This window comes from Solanum tuberosum, unplaced genomic scaffold (assembly GCF_000226075.1).
Source record: "Solanum tuberosum cultivar DM 1-3 516 R44 unplaced genomic scaffold, SolTub_3.0 scf00274, whole genome shotgun sequence".
NCBI lineage: Eukaryota > Viridiplantae > Streptophyta > Magnoliopsida > Solanales > Solanaceae > Solanum > Solanum tuberosum.
Window position 1 is genome coordinate 19,860 of NW_006239198.1, and position 19,998 is coordinate 39,857.

Genomic DNA, 19,998 nt, shown 5'->3' on the forward strand with positions numbered 1-19,998 from the left:
TAAAACTTTTGGGAGGGGGGGAGGTTGAGAGTTCAGAGAAGGTATGTACTTTGTGATAGGATTTTTTTGGCAGTAATAGCATAAATTCAGTAGAAAAAAACAAGAGACAAAAGTGGAAGAGGTGGGGGATGGGGTAAGGGGATGGGGGTGGTGACAAATTAAAAGCATGCAGTAATACAAAATACATATTCATACAAATATGGGTGCCACGTAATATAATGAAAAAAAATGTTCTTGGTGGACCCCATAATTGATCTGGAATTTTTGCTTATCCTTATTTTCTTTTTTATTGTGTTTCATTTTATAATTAATTTTTTTTCTGAAATATAATTTGTCTTTCATAATTACTAGAAACATGATTATTTAAGGATGTAGGATGATTATAAGTTTATATGAGTACTAAATTAAACTTAATTATTAGCGATAAACATGCTATAACTATGTAAGTTGCATGAGGATCGGAAAACATGTATGCATCGATATATAGGGTTTGGATCCTATTTGATCTATATGCATTAATTATTGGCCTACTAGAATGATGGCATATTAAAAATTGAAAGTATCAATGAATATTAGTGTCCATATACGGGTTTTTTGATTGGTTGTTGGACTAGTACGTAGAAGGATGGCGTATTAAATATTGAAACGTGTATCAATGAACATGAAGTGTTTTTATACCATTTTCTGATTGGTTGTTGGATTAGTACGTGGAAGGATGAGGTGTTAAAACTGAAAGGTGTATCAATAATGAATATCGGTGTTCTTATAACATTTTCTCATTGGTTGTTGGACTAGTACGTAGAAGGATGGCGTGTTAAAAACTGAAAAGCGTATTAATGAATATCGGTGTTCATCATTGTAACTTCTTTTATTTGGTTATTGAACTAGTACATATAAGGATAGCGTATTAAACGTCGAAAAGCGTATCAACAAATAGAAGTGTTCTTATAATTGGCGTTTAGTACATAGAAAGATGACGTATTAACGGTATAAGTATGTATCAGTAAATATTGTATCATGTTTTGTGATAAGTCATTGGTCTTATATACATTGCCTTTTATTGAGAGTGTAGTGACAAGTTCGGAATGGAGAATTTTACATGCTCTGATTATTTTTTTTGGTACGAAAGGATAGTAATATATTATAACTTAGTATGCATCACTACAAGAGAGTGGCAGGGCATGGCTACTGCTAGTATACGGGAAGGAGGGTAGGGATTGATTATAATATTTATTAATACTATTGGGCGATATACGCCTAACAAAGAGAGTTCTAACTTTGTCTGCTTCCAGTTTCCCTACTTCAAATGAAGGAGGAATTACCCATAACAAAACGGAGTTTGTCATCCTTAACTGCCTTGATTGGTCATTCTACTAGTGGGGAATAAGGAAAAAGTTTCGATGAATAGAGTATGGAAAGTGGTTTATATTCAACACAGAAAAGTCACTCGGCATGTCTTAATAATTAGGAGTAGGGGTGTATAAAATTGAGCCGAAAATCAAATCAAACCACAAATCGAGTTAAACCGAGAAAGAAAACCCAACTAGTGGTTGGTTTGACTTGGTTTGGTATTGAAAAAAAAAAACCCGACTATATTTGGGTTGATTTGGTTTAACTAAAAAAACCAATCCGAGACCAAGCCAAACCCGACATAATATATATAATTTTAAAATGTTATTTTATACATAAAAATATTTACTTTGATATAATTTTTAAATATTTCTTATACTTTTTCATAGTTTTTATCTTTTAATATATTATTTCAAGTTTAAAACTTAGAATTCTAAATGGTTTAATAAAGATTATAGTCCACAGATGTTGGTAATTATAATAAAGCTTTAAATCAAAATCAAATTAATACTAATGACAAAAAGAAAATCAATTCAACACTAAGAATGACAATAATATTGAATATTTGTTCTTTGATTTTACATTGGTTTAGACAATTCAAATACATAATCTAATTTTAATTTCCTTTAATTATTTAGTCATGTAACTAATACTTATTAAACTTATTTTAACATGATTTCGTACTTTTAAATTATGATCATTTTCTTTATGACTTGTTAATTTGCAATATTTGTTTTACGCGATTTTATTATTATTATTATTTTTTGTTGATTATTTTAGTGTCATTACTCATATCATATTTTGTGTTATTTTCTTAAGAAACACCTTAGATAGTTGTATTTTGATAGGACTAAAGAAATATTTCAAGTAAATTATATGTTTGTATAAATACTTTATCGGAAAACCCCGAAAAAATCCGAAAAAACCTGAGGTTGAAAAATCCGAGTTTAATTGGTTTGGTTTGGTTTATAAATTTAAAAATCCGACACAAATGGTTTGGTTTGATATTTGAAAAACCCGAACCAAGATCATGTACACCCCTAATTAGGAGTACTTGAAAATAATTAATGATTAGAGTACTCTGCACGCCCCAAAATTCGCAAAAAGGGCATAGTGTTGGCATATTTTGACATTAAGGCATATCATGTTGCCAAGTTGGCATTAGAGCATAGTGTTGGCAAGTATTGACATTTGAGTGCTTGCTTATGTACTTAAATTGATTTAAAAGGGGAAAAATAAAAGAGGAAGCAAAATATTACTTCTTTGGTCCACTTTTACTTGTCAAATATACTAAAAATGGATGTCCACTTTTACTTGTTTAGATTGAAATATTATAATTTATCACTTAGTTCATAAAAATGGATATCCTTGAAAAATCAAGATGTAATTTATCACTTAGCTCCTAATTTAACCCTTGTTACTAAATATAGACATTTCCCAAAAAATATTTGTAGTTATTATATTCAAATAGTGATATAGTAAAATTGTTATTCAATTTTATGTTTCTTGAGAGAGGTGTCAAGTCAATACTGGATAAGTAAAATTGGACAGAGGGAGGTAGCCCCTTTTATTTCTTTCCACAAGTGAGTGATTTAAATGTGGTAGGAATATCACTACCATGTCAATGTCATGGTTAACTACTTTTTTAGGTGTACAATTATCACTAATATTAACTACTAATCTAAGAAAGTAAAGCCTATATATTGACAAGAAATTGATTGGAAGAGATAAATGAAATATTTGTTGTTACTACCTAATTATCATATTCAAACCTAGTACTATATTAAATAGTTTGCCACAATTTGTGGTTTATCTTACTTGAGAGGGTAAAGTTGAAAGTTCTCCACATTTTCACAAGTGTGTCTCAGTCTTGATCGATCGATTTACCTAGTTAACCATGCTTAATCGTGTGGATGTTACATTCCCCAAACTGTGTCTCGGGCTTGATCGATTGATTTACCTAGTTATAACCATGCTAAATCCCACTATTTTGGGGAACGTAACATCCACGTGACAAAATGTACTAATTCAACTATCTCATAGACGATTATGTCTTAACCTTGATTGATTGATTCAACTATCTCTTGAACGAACGCCCTTTTCTTAATCAATTGAACAATAAAAGGATCACCTAACTTTCTAAATTCGATTTATATCCAGTGAATCAAGGTTTAGCTACTCTCGCGTTTTTTGGTGTTGGGGTGAATTTGGTGTTGTTCCTAACAAGAGTGCTGCAACAAAACAATGCTGAAGCTGCGAATAATGTGAGCATATGGACGGGGACTGTCTACATTTTCTCTCTTCTTGGCGCGTTTCTTAGTGACTCTTACTGGGGAAGATTCAAAAGTTGTGCCATTTTTCAAGTCATCTATGTAACTGTAAGTATCCATTTACTTGGCATGCTACTTGGACCCCACTTGTGGAATTACACTGGATATGTTGTTGTATTAGTAGTGATTCGTTGCACAACATCATATGCAAATTCAATGATCTTGAATTCTTGGAAGTAACTAGTAATTAATGCAATGATTATAACTTGTTAACAGGGATTAGTACTATTATCACTGACGACACAACGTTACTTACTCAAACCGGAAGGTTGTGGGGAACGAGAAACTCTATGTGGAGTGCATTCAAACATGGAGATCAGTCTATTCTATGTCTCTGTGTACATGATTGCTCTCGGATACGGAGGCTACCAACCTAACATTGCTACCTTTGGAGCTGATCAGTTCGATGCACGTGATCCTAGGGAGAAACAATCGAAACTAGCCTTCTTCAGCTACTTCTACCTAGCCTTGAACCTTGGTTCGCTTTTCTCTAACACTGTTTTAGACTACTTTGAGGATGAAGGCAAGTGGGCTCTTGGTTTCTGGGCGTCTGCTGCGTCTGCCTTTGCTGGATTGGTTCTCTTTCTTGGAGGCACCGCGAAGTATAGACATTTCAGGTCTAGTGGCAATCCTATAATCAGGTTTTCTCAGGTTATAGTTGCTGCATCGAAGAAATGGAGTGTAGAGACGCGAGAGAATGAAGACGAGTTATATGAAGGCGATGATGAGAGCAGTAGAAAAATGCTACATACTCATGGTTTCAGGTGAGTAACAAAACACTAATGTTCAAAGAACTTATGTCTGTACTGTATTTAACCCGTTCTAATAAAAAGTTGTTTTAAACGTAGATTCTTGGATAGAGCGGCCCTGATCACATCCAAAGAACAGGACAACGAGAAGCAGAGTAATCGCAACCAATGGCGCCTCTGCCCTGTTTCACAAGTTGAAGAGGTTAAGTGCATTTTGAGGCTGTTGCCAATTTGGCTATGTACTATAGTTTACTCAGTAGTGTTTACTCAAATGGCGTCAATCTTTGTTGAGCAAGGAGACGCCATGAAAACTACCATCGGAAACTTCAGGATTCCTGCTGCTAGTATGTCTACCTTCGACATCATGAGTGTAGCAGTTTTCATATTCCTGTATCGTCGAATCCTTGATCCTATAGTCAAAAACATTAAAAAGATCAAGGGAGAGGGTCAAGGGATAACTCAACTTCAACGAATGGGTATCGGACTAGTCATAGCTGTGATGGCGATGCTTTCAGCAGCAATTGTGGAGTGCTACAGGCTCAAGTACGCGAAAAAAGAGTGTACACATTGTGAAGGCTCAAGCTCTCTGAGTATCTTTTGGCAGGTTCCTCAATACTCTTTGATAGGAGCTTCAGAAGTGTTCATGTACGTAGGACAACTGGAGTTTTTCAACGAGCAAGCACCGGATGGTCTCAAGAGCTTCGGAAGTGCATTGTGTATGACATCGATATCACTAGGAAACTACGTGAGTAGCTTACTCGTGAGTGTTGTGATGAAAATTTCTACAACTGATAACATGTCTGGATGGATCCCAGGTAACCTCAATGAAGGTCACTTAGACAGGTTTTACTTTCTTTTAGCTGGCTTGACAATCTTAGATTTAGTTGCTTTCATAGCCTGTGCCAAGTGGTATAAGGGTATAAAGCATGGTGGTGAAATGATTCAACAAGTAAAGGAAGAAGATAAATGTGAAGTTTAATGTAACTTTCTCATACTTTTTTAGGCATATCTGTCACAATAAATAAATAAGAGGATGAACTATATCTCCTCAACTTTTGTACAAATTTACTTTTTAATACAAGTTATCGTTATTCTACTTATGGTTACAGTGCCTCTATCGAAGCAGAACAAGTCTAATACTTCAACCCTGGTTTTTGGGGATTCTATTTCGATATTCACCTGGAAACTCATATCTTTATATACGAACTCACCCCCCCCCCCCCCCCCCCCCCCCCCCCCCCCCCCCCCCCCCCCCCCCCCCCCCCCCCCCAAAATTCCTTACCTTACCATCAAGAGAATGCAGCTTCTGGAATGGGAATAGACCCATGCACAGAGGAAGCTGTTTCCAAAAACCTTTAAATAGTTCTGTTTTGCTTTGCCTGTCATCAACAACAACATACCCGGTGAAATTCCACACGGGGATTGTATTTTGGCATTGTTTTGCTTTACCCGTGATCGTGATATAGTAATTGTTTTCTGATTTCTGATACACCATGACATATCCAAATGGAATTGTGGCAATGATAAATTTTAAAATGATGCTAAACAAAGTTATCAAATCTTAAGCTTCCATTCTCAGATTTGATAGAAAGTTCATACAAAACTGATACAAACAATGCCAAAACAGATACATGTGTATCTCGAAATTGTAACTTTTTAAGAAGATTTCTCCAATTTCATCAAATGCGGAACTGTATATAAGAAACTGTATCCTAGATGTCTACCACTCAACATGATTCGACCAAAGAATACGCATATCAACTTTGGACCTTACGGACTTGTATGTGGTGAGTAGAATGCCTACGCCAGATAGGTTGTGCTCCACTTTGGACAAGAGTGACATATTGCCCATCCTTCACCGAGCTTTTGTTCTACAGGATACACGAAACAAAAGAATTAGCTGTGTTTTGCATGGAGTATCCTCAATCTCAAACAAGAAATGCCGAGGCAAAAACACATTAAAAAGACAGGAGAACATCACTAACCACTAAAAGCTTGATAGCTCGGGAAAAGGTCTCCTCTGCATCTTCTGAAAACTCCATATATATAGGGACGACACCATGAAACAGAGCAAGACGCTGCTTCACCCTTTCACTGGCACAAAAGATAGATTCATGTCCTATGTCAATAAATACATCCGTAAACACATCTTGATAGATTGATAAATAGAGAGACATGGAGAGGCCACTTGCTAGAGGTGGCAACATTAGCCCATGAAAACATGACCCGTCCATTTATTAAGCTCAGCCCATTTTAGCCAATCAATAAATTTGGATTGATATGTAGATCAAACTTACCCATGAGAAATCTTGTCAAAATATTTTCAAAAAGTCATTTTTTTTTATTTGATATATTTTATATATAAACATAATAAAGAAAAAGAATAGTTTTATTAGGTACTAAAAAATTATAAAAGAAACTAAAACTTAGTAAGAATTGGGGTTTGGGTTATGATATACTTTCTAATTCATTTTAACCCAACCCATTTCTGCCCATATAACTTTTGGGCGGGTTATTGGCCCACTTATTAACTCAGCCCATTTTGACCCGCTCAAATTCAGTTCAACCTGCCCATTTGGCAACATTATTCTTCATATAGCGTTAAAGAACTCAACACTTCACTTTAAAACACAGAGAAAATAGGCCCCCAAGGCCTAGCTCAAGTGGCAAAAGGTGGAGGATTTGTGGCTTGGGTCGCAGGTTCAAGCCCCACACCATGCAAAGCGAAGCCCGGTATTTAAGTGGAGAAGGGAAGAGGGGCGGGCCCATTATCCACCGAGTTTAGAAGGCTGTGATTGGTCCAAAGGGCGGGTCACAGACAGATTTCTCGGTTATCAAAAAAAAAAAAAAAAAAAAAAAACACAGAGAAAATAGCTCAGCAATGGAGCAGGTCAAGCGAAGTCCCTAAAGACTAATTGTGACTAGAGAAAGACTAAGCCATGACCCAAAATATTAATTTACTTACTTGTTCGTGAAAGCAAATATTGTTGATGAAGGCCGATTATGACTTAAAATTATTGCCATGGACCCAGTTCTTGTGAAGACAATGAGGGGAGTGCTAAGGGTATCAGCCATTGTGGAAGAGTGGAAGGCAAACATTTCACCCATATGGCCCTGCAAAATATATCAAACAGATGAGCATTTCGCGTAACAATAAAAGTTGAACGTAATTTCCTGGTTGGATAATATGGGAAATAAAAAAAGATAAAGATCCAATAATATATATAACTCTTATTGAGAGAAGGGTAATTGAAAAGTGAAGTTAACAAACTACAATACATATAATCCATACACCACATATACCTTATGGGCGACAGATTGACTTGGAGAACTAGTACTGTTTTGTAGGCTTGACTCAGTCCTTAATGCAACAACATGCATCACGTGAACTGCCTTCAACGGGTACCTATGCATTTGTGGAAATAGATGGTTCATTATTTACAAATCAACTATTCCAGGTTACTAAATAACACACAATATAACAAACAAAAAAACACAAAATAAAAGAGGATTCTAATTGAAATAGTTTGTGTCTAGAACAATACTTACTTCCCATGAGCGGTTTCCCCTGAAAGCATTACAGCATCAGCACCTTCACGTACTGCAATAGAAATGTCTGAGACTTCTGCCCTGGTTGGGGTTGGGTGATCTATCATGCTTTCAAGCATGTTTGTGGCTACTATAACAGGTTTTTGCATGCTCCGACACCTTCTAATAATGTCTTCCTGTGGATACATGTAATAGCATTTCTCAGTTCTGACTAAGTTCCTAAAGTAAGATACCAAAGGGTAAGGGGGTGAAGGAATTTCTCCAAGAGAAAAGATCATTGACGCCGGTGGCCAGAATGAATGCAGTTCAGTGGTCAATCCTGTTTCAGTAATTATAGCACTTACTTTTATAGTGTTAATTAAGAGAATCAAATTGATTATGTTAATAGATAGAAACTTTGGCCTCCTAAACTAGTGAACGTTTCCCTGTTGGTTTATTCCAATTTACATCAGGAATAACAACAATCATTTCCTTGCGACAAAAAATCACAATAAGTAACTAATCTTTGACAAGAGTATGATAATACCACACAACATTCAGTTCAGAAAAGAGGTGTAAATGTAGTTTGAAAGTAAACCATGCTGAATGAAAGAAGAGAAAAGAATATTGAAGAACAATAATTCTCCTATAATTGCAATGGGGTTTTATTGCTGCAGAGGTACCAGGGGGTTAAAAGGCTGAATGAACAGGACAGGTTTGTTTTGATGGGCACCACAGCTGTGTATATTGGAAAGACAGGCAGACAAACTGACACGGAGAAATAGTTCAAAGGTAACAGGAAACTCCAAGCTTAGTAGGTCGACTAACATACAGATTTTTCATATGCATCAGTGCTACGTTTCTCCTCCCGAACTACTAGGAGCATTTGATTCCAAATCTATGCAATTGAGTGATATTATAAAACATTCTTGTTCAGACTTCACCACGGAAATATTTATAATTGTAAGCCTACTGATATTTTAAACATTCTGGTTAACTTGCGATGGGATTATAACAACAAAAACTTTTGTGAAAAATCAACAGTAATACCACATAAATATATTCAACGATTACTCGCCTCCCTTCTATGATTTTGTTATATTTTGTTCACCATATTGACCAAAGAGCACAGATTTAACCAAGATGATGTGATTCGTGATGGAACATAAGTCTTCTTTAGCAAGAGATGGTATTATAAAGATCTAACCATCTCCGCACTTGATAACACCTATTAAAGGCTCATGAAATGAAGCTGTATGCATCGGCATTGAGATTACCTGCAGCAGTGGGACTTCCTCGATTGGAAGCTCAGCTCCAAGATCACCACGGGCCACCATTGCCTATCAACAGTTGCATAACATAACTTAGAAAGATGTCCAAAAAGATGTTAAAATAATTGCTGTGGTCATTTAGAAGATCAAATCGATGTAGCACGATTAACTTGGCTTAGATTGGCATTTTGATCTGCTAAATAAAACAACTAACTTCGCCAGTAGAATTGTCAATCAAAAGCTTTGAGACACCACCCATTAATACAATCAGAGTTCTGGGAAAGCAACTAGAACTACACAAGATTGACCAGCCCTTCTTCATAAGATGCAACTATATTTCTACAGCAAAATTTCCTACTTCTATTAATAATTTCTACTGCAGCCAGAAATACTTCCAACAAACATATACCAAGAAATAAGAAACGCAAATTAGAGATCAAATCCATTTTATTTTGCACCAACATTTTCACCTATGTTGCTCGGACTCTTCAAAAATGTTGACGGGTGCGTGTTAGATCCTCCAAAAATAGTGTATTTTTAAAGGATCCGACATGGGTGCGGCAACATTTTTGGAGAGTCCGAGCAACTTAGATTTACACTGCATCATCCTTCACTCAATAAATAGAAGCAAGACAATAATAATACTGATATCATTTTCGTTACGGAGCCTTACCCAACACGCTCAGTCACACACTGACATAGGAAAAATAGCATGAGTACTGAAGTTAATTAAATAGGCAACATTTTAAACACACTGAACTAACCCCATCAGATGCAGTTAAGATCGAGTGGAGATTTGGGATGGAGTCTGCACTTTCAATCTTTACAATAACATGAATATCTGCATTACAACCTGCAAAGTAGCTCTTCCAAGTTCAGAAAAAAAGAAGAAGGAATGCAACTATGAAAGCCTTTGACAAGGTTACATCCCTACAAATAATAGGTAGGAGATCCTTATCCCAAAAAAAACATAATAGGTAGTAGAAACTTTACTTTTAAGGTAATCTTTCAATTCATGGACCACCTTTGCATCCTTCACAAAGGAAACAGCATAGAAGTCAACTTGATTGTCCACGCCAAACTTAATATCATCCCAATCTTTCTCTGTATAAGTTACAAAAAAAGATCAAGCTAAAGTGTGGTCTTAGTAAAAAATTAGTAAGTAAAATATTGTAGGGAGGTTGGGTTCCAGAAATTGAACAAACCTGTTATTGAAGGTAGGGTGGCACTTTTTCCTCTTACGTTTAGATGCCGTCTTGATTTCAGTTCTCCCCCATCAATAACTTCACATTTCACTACATCGCTGGTTTTTGACTTCACAACTAATGACATCATCCCACCTGAATGAACAAGAGTAGGTAATTGAGATTACGGGACAAAAAGGTTTTTTTCCCAAGAGACAAAAATAGAAAATCTGGATCCAAAGAGCACTCTACTCATTATTGATTTATTTGCTTGAGATGCAACCCCATTCCAAAACAATCACAAAATGATATTTAATCTTTGCAAGAACAATTCACAATTCCAGTTTTGTGTGCTGCAATTAGTTAATAAACTAAGAAAAACTTAATTACATAATACAATTCCAGAATTTCACAGGAACTGTTAGACAAGACAAGTGCCTCTCACGTTCAACCAAAGGCCTTTTTTTAAGTCCTCTCGCACCGAAGCAAGTCCCAGATTTGTCTTTTAAAAACATGGTTTGTGCTATAGCAATGTTTCAGCTAAGGAAATAGTGTTTATCAAGAAAAAATGAATTAGTAGAAATTCAATTACCGTCAACGAGTAGTGTGTCACCCAACTCCACATCATTTATGAAATCGTCATAATTTACACTAACAGTGTCTTCTGTGATGACTCCTCTTTTAATGGTAAAGTTGAATTCTTGACCCTCCTTAAGGAGTATGGGTTGTGGCACATCTCCACTTCTCACCTCAGGTCCCTACAAGATATATCATAGGCAACATAAGAATATGACAGGAAGGGGCTCGTTAGCATAGTGTATAATTGTCCTATAACGTATATCTCATCTTAAAACACTAAATAAGCAAGTTACTTTAACTATCGCATTTGGGAAGTGGAAGACTACCATGACAGGTTTCACAGTCTTCATAATAGAACAAAGGTCAAGCATGACAAAGAAGACATGGTTATGCACATTGTAATTGGCAACTGGATAAATATCCAAAATGTATTAACTTGTCTATAGAACAACATGTGACATTAGCAATTCTTTACAACTGAAGATGACAATCTAGCAACAGAAGATGGATCTCAATTTTCATTTCTTTTAGTCGATAGCTCAGTTCCAACAAGACCTTCATATCAGTTGAAAAAAAACAAACTAAATTGACTCACCCATTTGCGAACTTGTGAATCCAAAACAAAATGAACAGTATAACAGCTTTTAAGTCCCAGATACCCAAACTTACAAGTCTATTTCTTGATGATGCTAGTGATAAGTGGTAGCCACAAGAACAGGAATTGGACAGGATTTTCAGTGTTCACTCTGTTTACTTTGGTAAAACACAAAAAGAATACTAAGGAAATCAGTAACCTTGTCCATCAATCCTCGACATGCCAAACTGATCACTTGAAAAGCAGTTTTTACCATCTAGTCGCCCTAAAGTTTAGTTTATAAGAGGAAGGAGCACAAGTCTTTGTTTGATAATATGAAAAGGATGGTTTGTCTATTCACCTAGATTACTTTACTACCACCACCACCCCAACCCTTCTCACGTTGTTTCCAAGGATTAGCAAAATCGAAATAGTGAAATTCTTAGGTCATCTCAATGGGTTCAAAAGCCACCAAAGCTACATGTATTTGCTTATGATATTGACACTCCCAGCTGTGGTAAAAAGCAGGACAACTGAATCCCAAAAAATTTGCTAGACTCAAATAACCCACTCTAATCGAAAAAATATTAAGGCATATGCTATATTGATTTTGTTTTCTTTATAACATTGATGTACGGGCCAACTTGTGTGCACCTCGCTTTTTCCGCCGGATGCCTGTTACTTCCCACCAACACAGCCTATCAAAGCTTATACAGATGAGAAAAATCACCTAGTTTTCTTATGTCTGCTTAGATTTAAACCCTGGTTTTCAAGGCTTACACCCACTTAATTGACCACTAGGTCACACATCGGGTGCATAAAACTATGTGATCATATTTTAGACAAACACTAATATTTGCAACTAGGGAGCTAATAATAAGCATTACCTTAGTGTCCAACATTATTGCTATAACCTTGTTCTCAAATTGAGCATTGTATTCTTTAACAAGGTCAATTGTTTTCTGATGTGATGCATGGTCTCCGTGTGACATATTCATACGTGCCACGTTCATTCCAGCTTCTGCCAATTTCCAGATCATCTCCTTTGAGCTTGTAGAGGGACCAATTGTGCAAACTATCTTGGTTTTTCTTGGAGAGTTCAGATACACACTTTCCTTTCCCAGACTGTAAGGACTGGACTGAACCACAGAAGGGAGAAAATTACCATAAGTTGCTTTTAAGAAAAAAGACTCATTAGAATGTTCAAAATATGTGCTGTTTACAGGAAACAAATGGCTAAAAGGGAGAATTTTGATAACGAAAAACAATACATCAATATAAGTTTCTGTTTGCTCAAAATACAAAACATCTATTAAATGTGAAAACTTTTGAATAGGCATGTGCAAAGCGTCAGATGCATTCGACTCTTTACTAGAAAGAGGCGGTTAGAATTTGTTTGCTCTTGTAACCATATGTTCCTCGCCCTTCTCTGGGATATCCAAAAATCACAAACATAGGACCACTGATAATGAATGAAAAGCCTTTGCAATAGATGGCTAACAGAGCTTACTAAAATAAGCATCAATTGCCAGAAAATCCAGATGTATTCACATCCTTCCATTTACTTAAACGTTTAGTTTGAATAATATACAGGGGATGCATTTTCTCAAGAATAAATGTCATTCTCGCCAATTAAATTTCATATACTTCCGCATCTAATGCACTTTGTTCAGACGGCAAGCCTTGAATCAACAGTAAGAGGCTTGCAAGATAAATATTGCATAGGAGGCGAACCAGGATTTTCACTAAGTTCAAAATCTGAAAAAGTAAACCCACAACTAGCCTAAAAGAGTTCGACATCTGCTATATATATATAAAAAAAAATAAAAAAATTAACCATATATAAATAATATAATTTTTGGCCGATGAACCCCTGATCCTGTCCTGCACTAGCCGGGAAGCGCTTCATGCATAAATAAGCTCTTTTTAATTGCACTTTCTCTATGCAAAACTCAAACTTTAACAAATGAAAACGTAAAAACCACAGGTCATTATTCAATCTTTAATAAGGAGCTGAAATAACAGGTAAATCAATAAACAGAAACAGGCAGATACATCAATAAATATATACTCCGTTCCAATTTATGCAACACAGTTGCAAATGTCGAGATTCAAACTTTTAAAAAGGTTGAACATCAATTACTGCGAAAAGGAAAGTGGATTGACTTACAGATGACGTAAGAGGTACATTGAAATTACTGTTATCATCATCATCATAACTAGCATGAACATTGTTATTAGCACCACGAATATGGTCAGGTGATTTAACAGCCACGATTTGACTCAAACCGTTCACTCGTTTCCGGTGGAAACGTAAATCGGAGAAGAACAAATCACCGATGTTCTTTGCCGATGAAAGCCGATCCAACGACGCGGCTGATTTAGCCGCCGCGTCGGATTTCAATGCGGCGTGTAGTCCTCCTGTATGCAAATTCAATGTCGCCATTAAAGTAGTAGTAGAAGAGATGAAGAGTTGATAGCTACGAAGACACGAGAAGAAGAAGAAGAAAAAAATGGAGCAAGTGTTTTGTGTTTGTTTGTGGTGAAATGAGGGGAAAGAGACGTGAATACCAAAGAGAAGCGGCTCAGAGTAAATAGAGAGAGTTGTGACTAGGATTCATTTTCTACTTTTCTCTGCCCTACTTAAACTGTATTACTCGTCCCCACCCCTTCTTCCATACACACCGCACGTTTGTTTCACACTCCCCCCTCATTATGGGGAAAATGGTCCAATTTTGTTCATTTTCTCAATTCACTTCTACTTATAAAACTCATATTTCACATTAATCTAAAAGAAAAAGGATAAATATATTTCTGAATTATCGTCTCTCTGTTATATTTTTGAGATATTGGTGCCTTTATCGTAAAAAACTAGAGCATATATACTCTTTATACTAACGAACATACACGTGTTATAATTTTATCTACCGATCCGACATTTATTAAATATCGGATCGACGGATAAGATTGTGCCACTTATGCCTATTTAGTCTTCCGTTAGAGTCAAGGGCATATATGATCTAGTTTTTTAACGGCATGGGCAGTGGCGGAGGCAGGAATTCTATCAAGGGGGTTCAAATAAAAAAAATGTTGTTGCCTGGAATCGAACCCGTGACCCAAAGCTCACATAGGCTGAATCCTGACCCCCATAAACCACTGAGCTACTCCTTTGACATATGCTCAGGGGGTTCAATTTTAAATATATACACGTACACAAAAAAATTGATCTTATATATATAGTGTAATTTTTTTCCGAGGGGGGTCGGATGACCCCCCTGGACACACTATAGATCCGCCCCTGGGCATGGGCACAATGTCCCAAAAGTATGACGAAAGGTGTCTGCATACCATTTACGATAGTTCGGGGGTATATTTGTTATTTTCCCCTTAATCTAATTGTGAATCTTCAACAAATCCGTTTAAAAAATAATGGGCTAATTTTCTTTTTAGTTTGCTTAAAAAAGAATGACCTCTTTCCTTTTTTGACAATACTTTAATTTCAATTTTCTACGTGGCATGTTTAAGACCACAAGATTGAAGGGTATTTTAGTACATTTGACATAACTTTAATTTAGAATCACTAGATTAAAAAGTTTTCTTTCTTTTCTTAAACTTCGTTCTAAGTCAAAGTAGATCATTCTTTTTTAAATGAAGAGAGTAACATTTACTTCGTATAGAATGATTTTAAACAAATATGAGATCGATACAAACATAGTTAGGTTTACTAGATCGATGTAAACGAGATGTGTACTTGAAGAGTGGGTCCCAAATTGATATGTTTTTTAATAGTACCATATATTATGATATTTAAGATCTTGTGGTTCGATAAGAACTATGTGACAATGACAAGTAGGATAACGACAATGAATGTGGGGGAGCATTGTTCAACAGACTCGCTAGGTTTGGCATAGATTCCCATATATTTTAGGAAATTCAAGTTGGTTGTGGTATGAGATTATGATTTGATATTAAATTTAAAATTTAAAATTTTTAAGTGATAGTTTTTCATATACATGAAAAGTTTCATAATTTTTTATTTTTATATAATTTTATCAAATAAGTAAAGTGTAGCACATAAATAAGATATCGAAATAATCTAAGGCGTCATATTGACAAATTACACATCTCGATCGCTTTATGTTTGTGAGTACATACTTTAAAAAATAAATATTTTATGAAGATTCATGTCCCCAAATCGTAAGTCCACTCCAAACACATGCCAGATTTGGTTGAGAACAAGTCCGAATAACTTATTGCTTTCGCAAAAGGCCTGAGATATACACCATTGGACCATTGCACCAAATCAGTTTTTACATTTCAAAATTATCCAAACGGTCGGCCCATTTTTCAGATGCTGATCCAATTCCAAATTAGAATAGGCCCGGTCCATTATATTTTCATTTCTATTTAAATGTGACTACGCCTAGTGAAATCTTTTACAATACACAGATGTACACACCAATTTATTACACTATGAAATGATAACTTTTCCCCCTTTTTCTTCTCCCTTTTAGGGTTTTCTCAAATTCATATCGCCGCATGGATCTGCAATTTTGTAGATCTAACAGTTACTTGCTGAGCAGAAGAGCTGAGAAAATTGCAGTGAATGTGCTTCAATTCCAAACCGAAGGCAAGGATTATGTTAATTTCAGCTCTTCTGCACCACCTGTTGGAATTGGAGCTAAAGATGAAGAGGTAATGGAATCTTTGAGAGATGGGAGTTTTAGTATTATTGAGATATGTGGTATGGAGGGAGTAGGAAAGAAAAGCGAGGAAGGTTGTTTGATGATGTTGCTGTGTTAACAGTTACATAGAAATCAGATTTGAAAAAAATTCAGAAGGAAATTCCGAATGCAGCGACCTCAAATATTGATGCAAAGTCACATTGACTATGTCTGTCCGCAATATTTGTGAGTACGTTAAAGTTGGAACATTATCTGAAAAACAAATTTGAATTCTTTTTTAGCAGAAAACTGATAATTCAATTGATCATCATTCTCTTCCTCGCATAGCAAAAGATGTTGCAAAGTAATGCAACGGTTTGGCTGGTTGCACGAGCATTAAATTCATCACAAATTTCATAAGCAAGAAGCTATGAATTTTTGGAAAGTGAGGAAACTAGGTACCTCTTTTTGCTTTGTTCTTTGTTCGACTAAAATAGTAATATTTGACGAGATAGGTCATCTCTTAGAAGTTGAAAGATGGTTTCTTGTTATCGTTGTCGAAGTTTCACTAACATTATATCATCTGATATGTGGCAAGCATGTTTTGTGCTAAATCACATTGAGAATTTGAAGAATTTTCAAAAAGAACTTATTACGAACAATACAGTCACATGTCAATTGTTTCAAAAGATTATTGGTGAACTTATCATTTAAAAACTCTCAACATCAAAAATTATGTTGCAGAGAAGATAGGAAAATTGACCAATCTAATATGTTAAGAAATTTGGAATGAGGAAAATTGATCAATCTAATATGTCAGAGTTTTGGAATGAGGCAACAACAATTTCAGGAGGGTCTTATCAAGACTAGTTTCATTGAAGGAACTATGTATTATGAAAGTAGAATTGGAATTCTAATCATAATTGACTACACCAACATCAATCGGATGTTTTGGAGATGTGATTCACAGTAACTTGGGCCTTTGTTCCAAGTTAACACGATACGCTTTAAAAGTAAACCAAGGTGTGTTTACCCTGTGTTTTGCCAATGAATACTTATGAAAGGAATATGGATCTCTCAGTCATTGAGACCACCTCATTGGGTGATTGGATCTGCCTCCTGTAGAGAAACAGTGAACGTCTACTTTCAAGCGGAAATGGCTCAAAGAATGTGCCACCTGAGTTGCTACTGGATGGATTTCAATAATTGAAAGAATTGCATCTAGATGGTTGTGATTCCCTAATACATTTGTTAAAGATCCACCGTCAACAAAATATTATGTTCCCCAAACTCAACGGTTACGTGTAAATCATTGTGATAGTATACAATATCTTTACTTGTCTGTCTTCAACTAGGAGTTCGTTGAAACTTGAAGACTTGAGAGTAGCTTGCCTTGATGACAAGGAAGAGCATTTTAAATAGCTCTTCACTTCATGTTATCTTTGATATAGGATGAGATATTGTCCCCTTTTTTCTATTTGTCCGAGCCTGGAACAGATAGATCTCGTTGGGGATGATAGCATAACTACTTAATGCTCTCACCAACTTCCGATAGACTACATCAACAAACTTGAAATATTGGAAGTAATCGAGTGTGGTAAACTGAGAAACTACAAAAATGAAGTTGTCCGTTGATGGAAGAAGTGATCACGGAAGAGAACAACTAGGAGAAGAAATGACTAACGGGTCCTTATATAACCAACCTCGGTTAGAAGAAATGACTACCAATCTCTTCTTCCAGGAACAAAAAGTTAGTGATGATGATGAATCTGAAGCTGGAAATAAGTAATGTCTATTGTCTATCAAATCTAAAACTAGCGGGTATTCCTCCCATGGTAGCTAGTCTCAGATGTTCTTCGAGTACACGAAATATATGATCGTTTTTCAAGGTATATATACAAATATACATAATTTGTTCCGCCTCTGTAATAATATCTAAGGAGAATAATGCAAATATCCTTTCATTTTCTCATGTAAATTTTAATTCCTTTTGAAATTAACATGTTCAACATTTCTATGCATTTTATGTAAAGATCTTAGCCAAAGGTTAAATAAAATAAAAAATATTTATAACGATTGATGATAGGGATGGACATGTGTGCTCCTTCTGTTTTAGTTCATGGGAATTTATTTAACCACGAATAGAGTTGTAAGAAAAATAATAACTTTGGGATTTGTAGTTTTAAATATGTCATAACATTTGTGTAACCATAAGAGTTACAAAATTTGGAGAAATAAAATCTTTTGTCTACTTACCATTTGAATTTGAATATAAGAAAATGATCTTTCATTTTTCCGGTTTCTAAAAAAAATGAAGATCCCTTGTAAAAATTAGGACAAAAACGAATTTTCTTTGTGAAGGCCTAAAAAACTATTTCTCTCGAAAATTTCTGAATTTTATATCATAAATATTAGAGAAATTAGAATCCCTCGAAAAGTAAAAAGTAAAAACTAGTTTTTTTTTTTTTTTTTTTGGTTTGATAAATTAGACTCTCCAAAACGAACTAGATTAGAAATAATCAAAGCATATTTCAAACAACTTGCACCTTTTAAATCCTTATAAAATAGTACTAATTAAAGTGTTTGCTCTTTATATATTATATATGATGATAAATATGCAAATTGCAATGCAACCCAAGACAAGAATTAGATTCTATTATTATTTTGATATATAAAGATGAATCCTTTACTCTATTTTATTACTAGATTAAGAATCCAATTCTTGAATACAACATAATCGACTATTTACGAACATTATAATTTACCACTACATAAAAAAAAAACCTTTCATTGGATTTTAACACAAACCATCTCAAAACAAGCGTTTAGCAATCATAGTATCAAAATGGTGTTTTTTGAGACCAAAAACATCAAAAAACCATGATCCAAGGAGGAGCTAAAATATATGTCCAAGAATATCCAAAAATCACAGAAGGAGAAGGAGAAGGAGCTAAAACGTCTTCTAAAGGAGTGCCAAAACAAAAATGACGAGAGGACACCGATCGAGATGATAAAAGTGATACATATCTTCAAATTTTGGTTTTGTAATTATCACCATGATGACCATATATTTGATGATGAGATGAATGCACTTATTAAATATGCTGGCAAATGGGGTTATACATTTGCATAATATAAATTTGTCTATGTACTTTCATATGTATCAGAATCTACTGGTCTGATTAGTTCAAATTCTTCTTATGTAGAATCAATATGATTCTCTAGCACGGATACCCGAGACCTCTGATAAGTGATACCTCTTCTTGGAAGAATTTGATTTGCCTATGTAATATGATCTTATTAAACTTTGTGAAATAAATAAAGTACTAAAACATTTGTATAGTTTAATTTGTCTTTGTAGTAATTTCTTCCCTCGCTTATCATTCAATATCAAAAAGTAGAATGTCACATGGTAATGATGTTATATAACATTCATAAAAACAACTTTACTATATCAAAGACATCAAACAAGTAATTATATCAAAATAGACTAGAAAATGAAAAATGAAAAATGAAAAATGAAAAATGAAAAAATATATGATACCATGTAGTTTATTGTGTGTACTGTTCTTAAGAAATTTAACTCCTCACTGCATTTTAGATGTTAAATTACTTTTTTCCCAAGATAAATGGATATATATGTCACAAGATTAGTAGTACTCAGAAGCCTATTACTTCATCAAACTCAAAAACAGTCTCAAATCACATGAAGACTCGATTTTTATTTGTAAGAAAATATGTAGAAATAGCTCGAAATTTGATGCAGAAA

At 35.0% G+C, this 19,998-nt stretch overlaps 2 protein-coding genes and 1 long non-coding RNA gene across 3 annotated transcripts in view; 2 read left to right on the forward strand and 1 right to left on the reverse strand.

Moving 5' to 3' along the window:
* Nucleotides 1-5,481, forward strand: part of LOC102588731 (protein NRT1/ PTR FAMILY 7.3-like) — a 7,298-nt gene extending 1,817 nt beyond the window's left edge. Inside the window, exons 3-5 of the mRNA XM_006358570.2 lie at nt 3,511-3,728; nt 3,897-4,444; nt 4,529-5,481. Of these exons, the coding sequence (XP_006358632.1) occupies nt 3,511-3,728; nt 3,897-4,444; nt 4,529-5,408 (1,646 nt within the window). The 3' untranslated portion in view covers nt 5,409-5,481. The remainder of the gene's footprint in view (nt 1-3,510; nt 3,729-3,896; nt 4,445-4,528) is intronic.
* A 476-nt stretch (nt 5,482-5,957) lies between these two features.
* LOC102597674 (pyruvate kinase isozyme G, chloroplastic) lies at nt 5,958-14,182 on the reverse strand. The gene is made up of 12 exons (XM_006358512.2): nt 13,736-14,182; nt 12,453-12,704; nt 11,005-11,170; nt 10,434-10,568; nt 10,222-10,332; nt 9,993-10,081; nt 9,235-9,297; nt 7,979-8,154; nt 7,733-7,835; nt 7,395-7,543; nt 6,415-6,523; nt 5,958-6,300 (listed from the first exon to the last, which is right to left on the reverse strand). Exons 1-12 carry the CDS (start codon nt 14,009-14,011, stop codon nt 6,187-6,189), a joined length of 1,743 nt encoding a protein of 580 aa, XP_006358574.1. The 5' UTR covers nt 14,012-14,182; the 3' UTR covers nt 5,958-6,186.
* A 1,835-nt stretch (nt 14,183-16,017) lies between these two features.
* LOC107062855 (uncharacterized) lies at nt 16,018-18,201 on the forward strand. The gene is made up of 2 exons (XR_001474907.1): nt 16,018-16,260; nt 16,578-18,201. It is a non-coding gene; the product is annotated as an uncharacterized lncRNA (long non-coding RNA).
* Nucleotides 18,202-19,998: the final 1,797 nt, after the last annotated feature.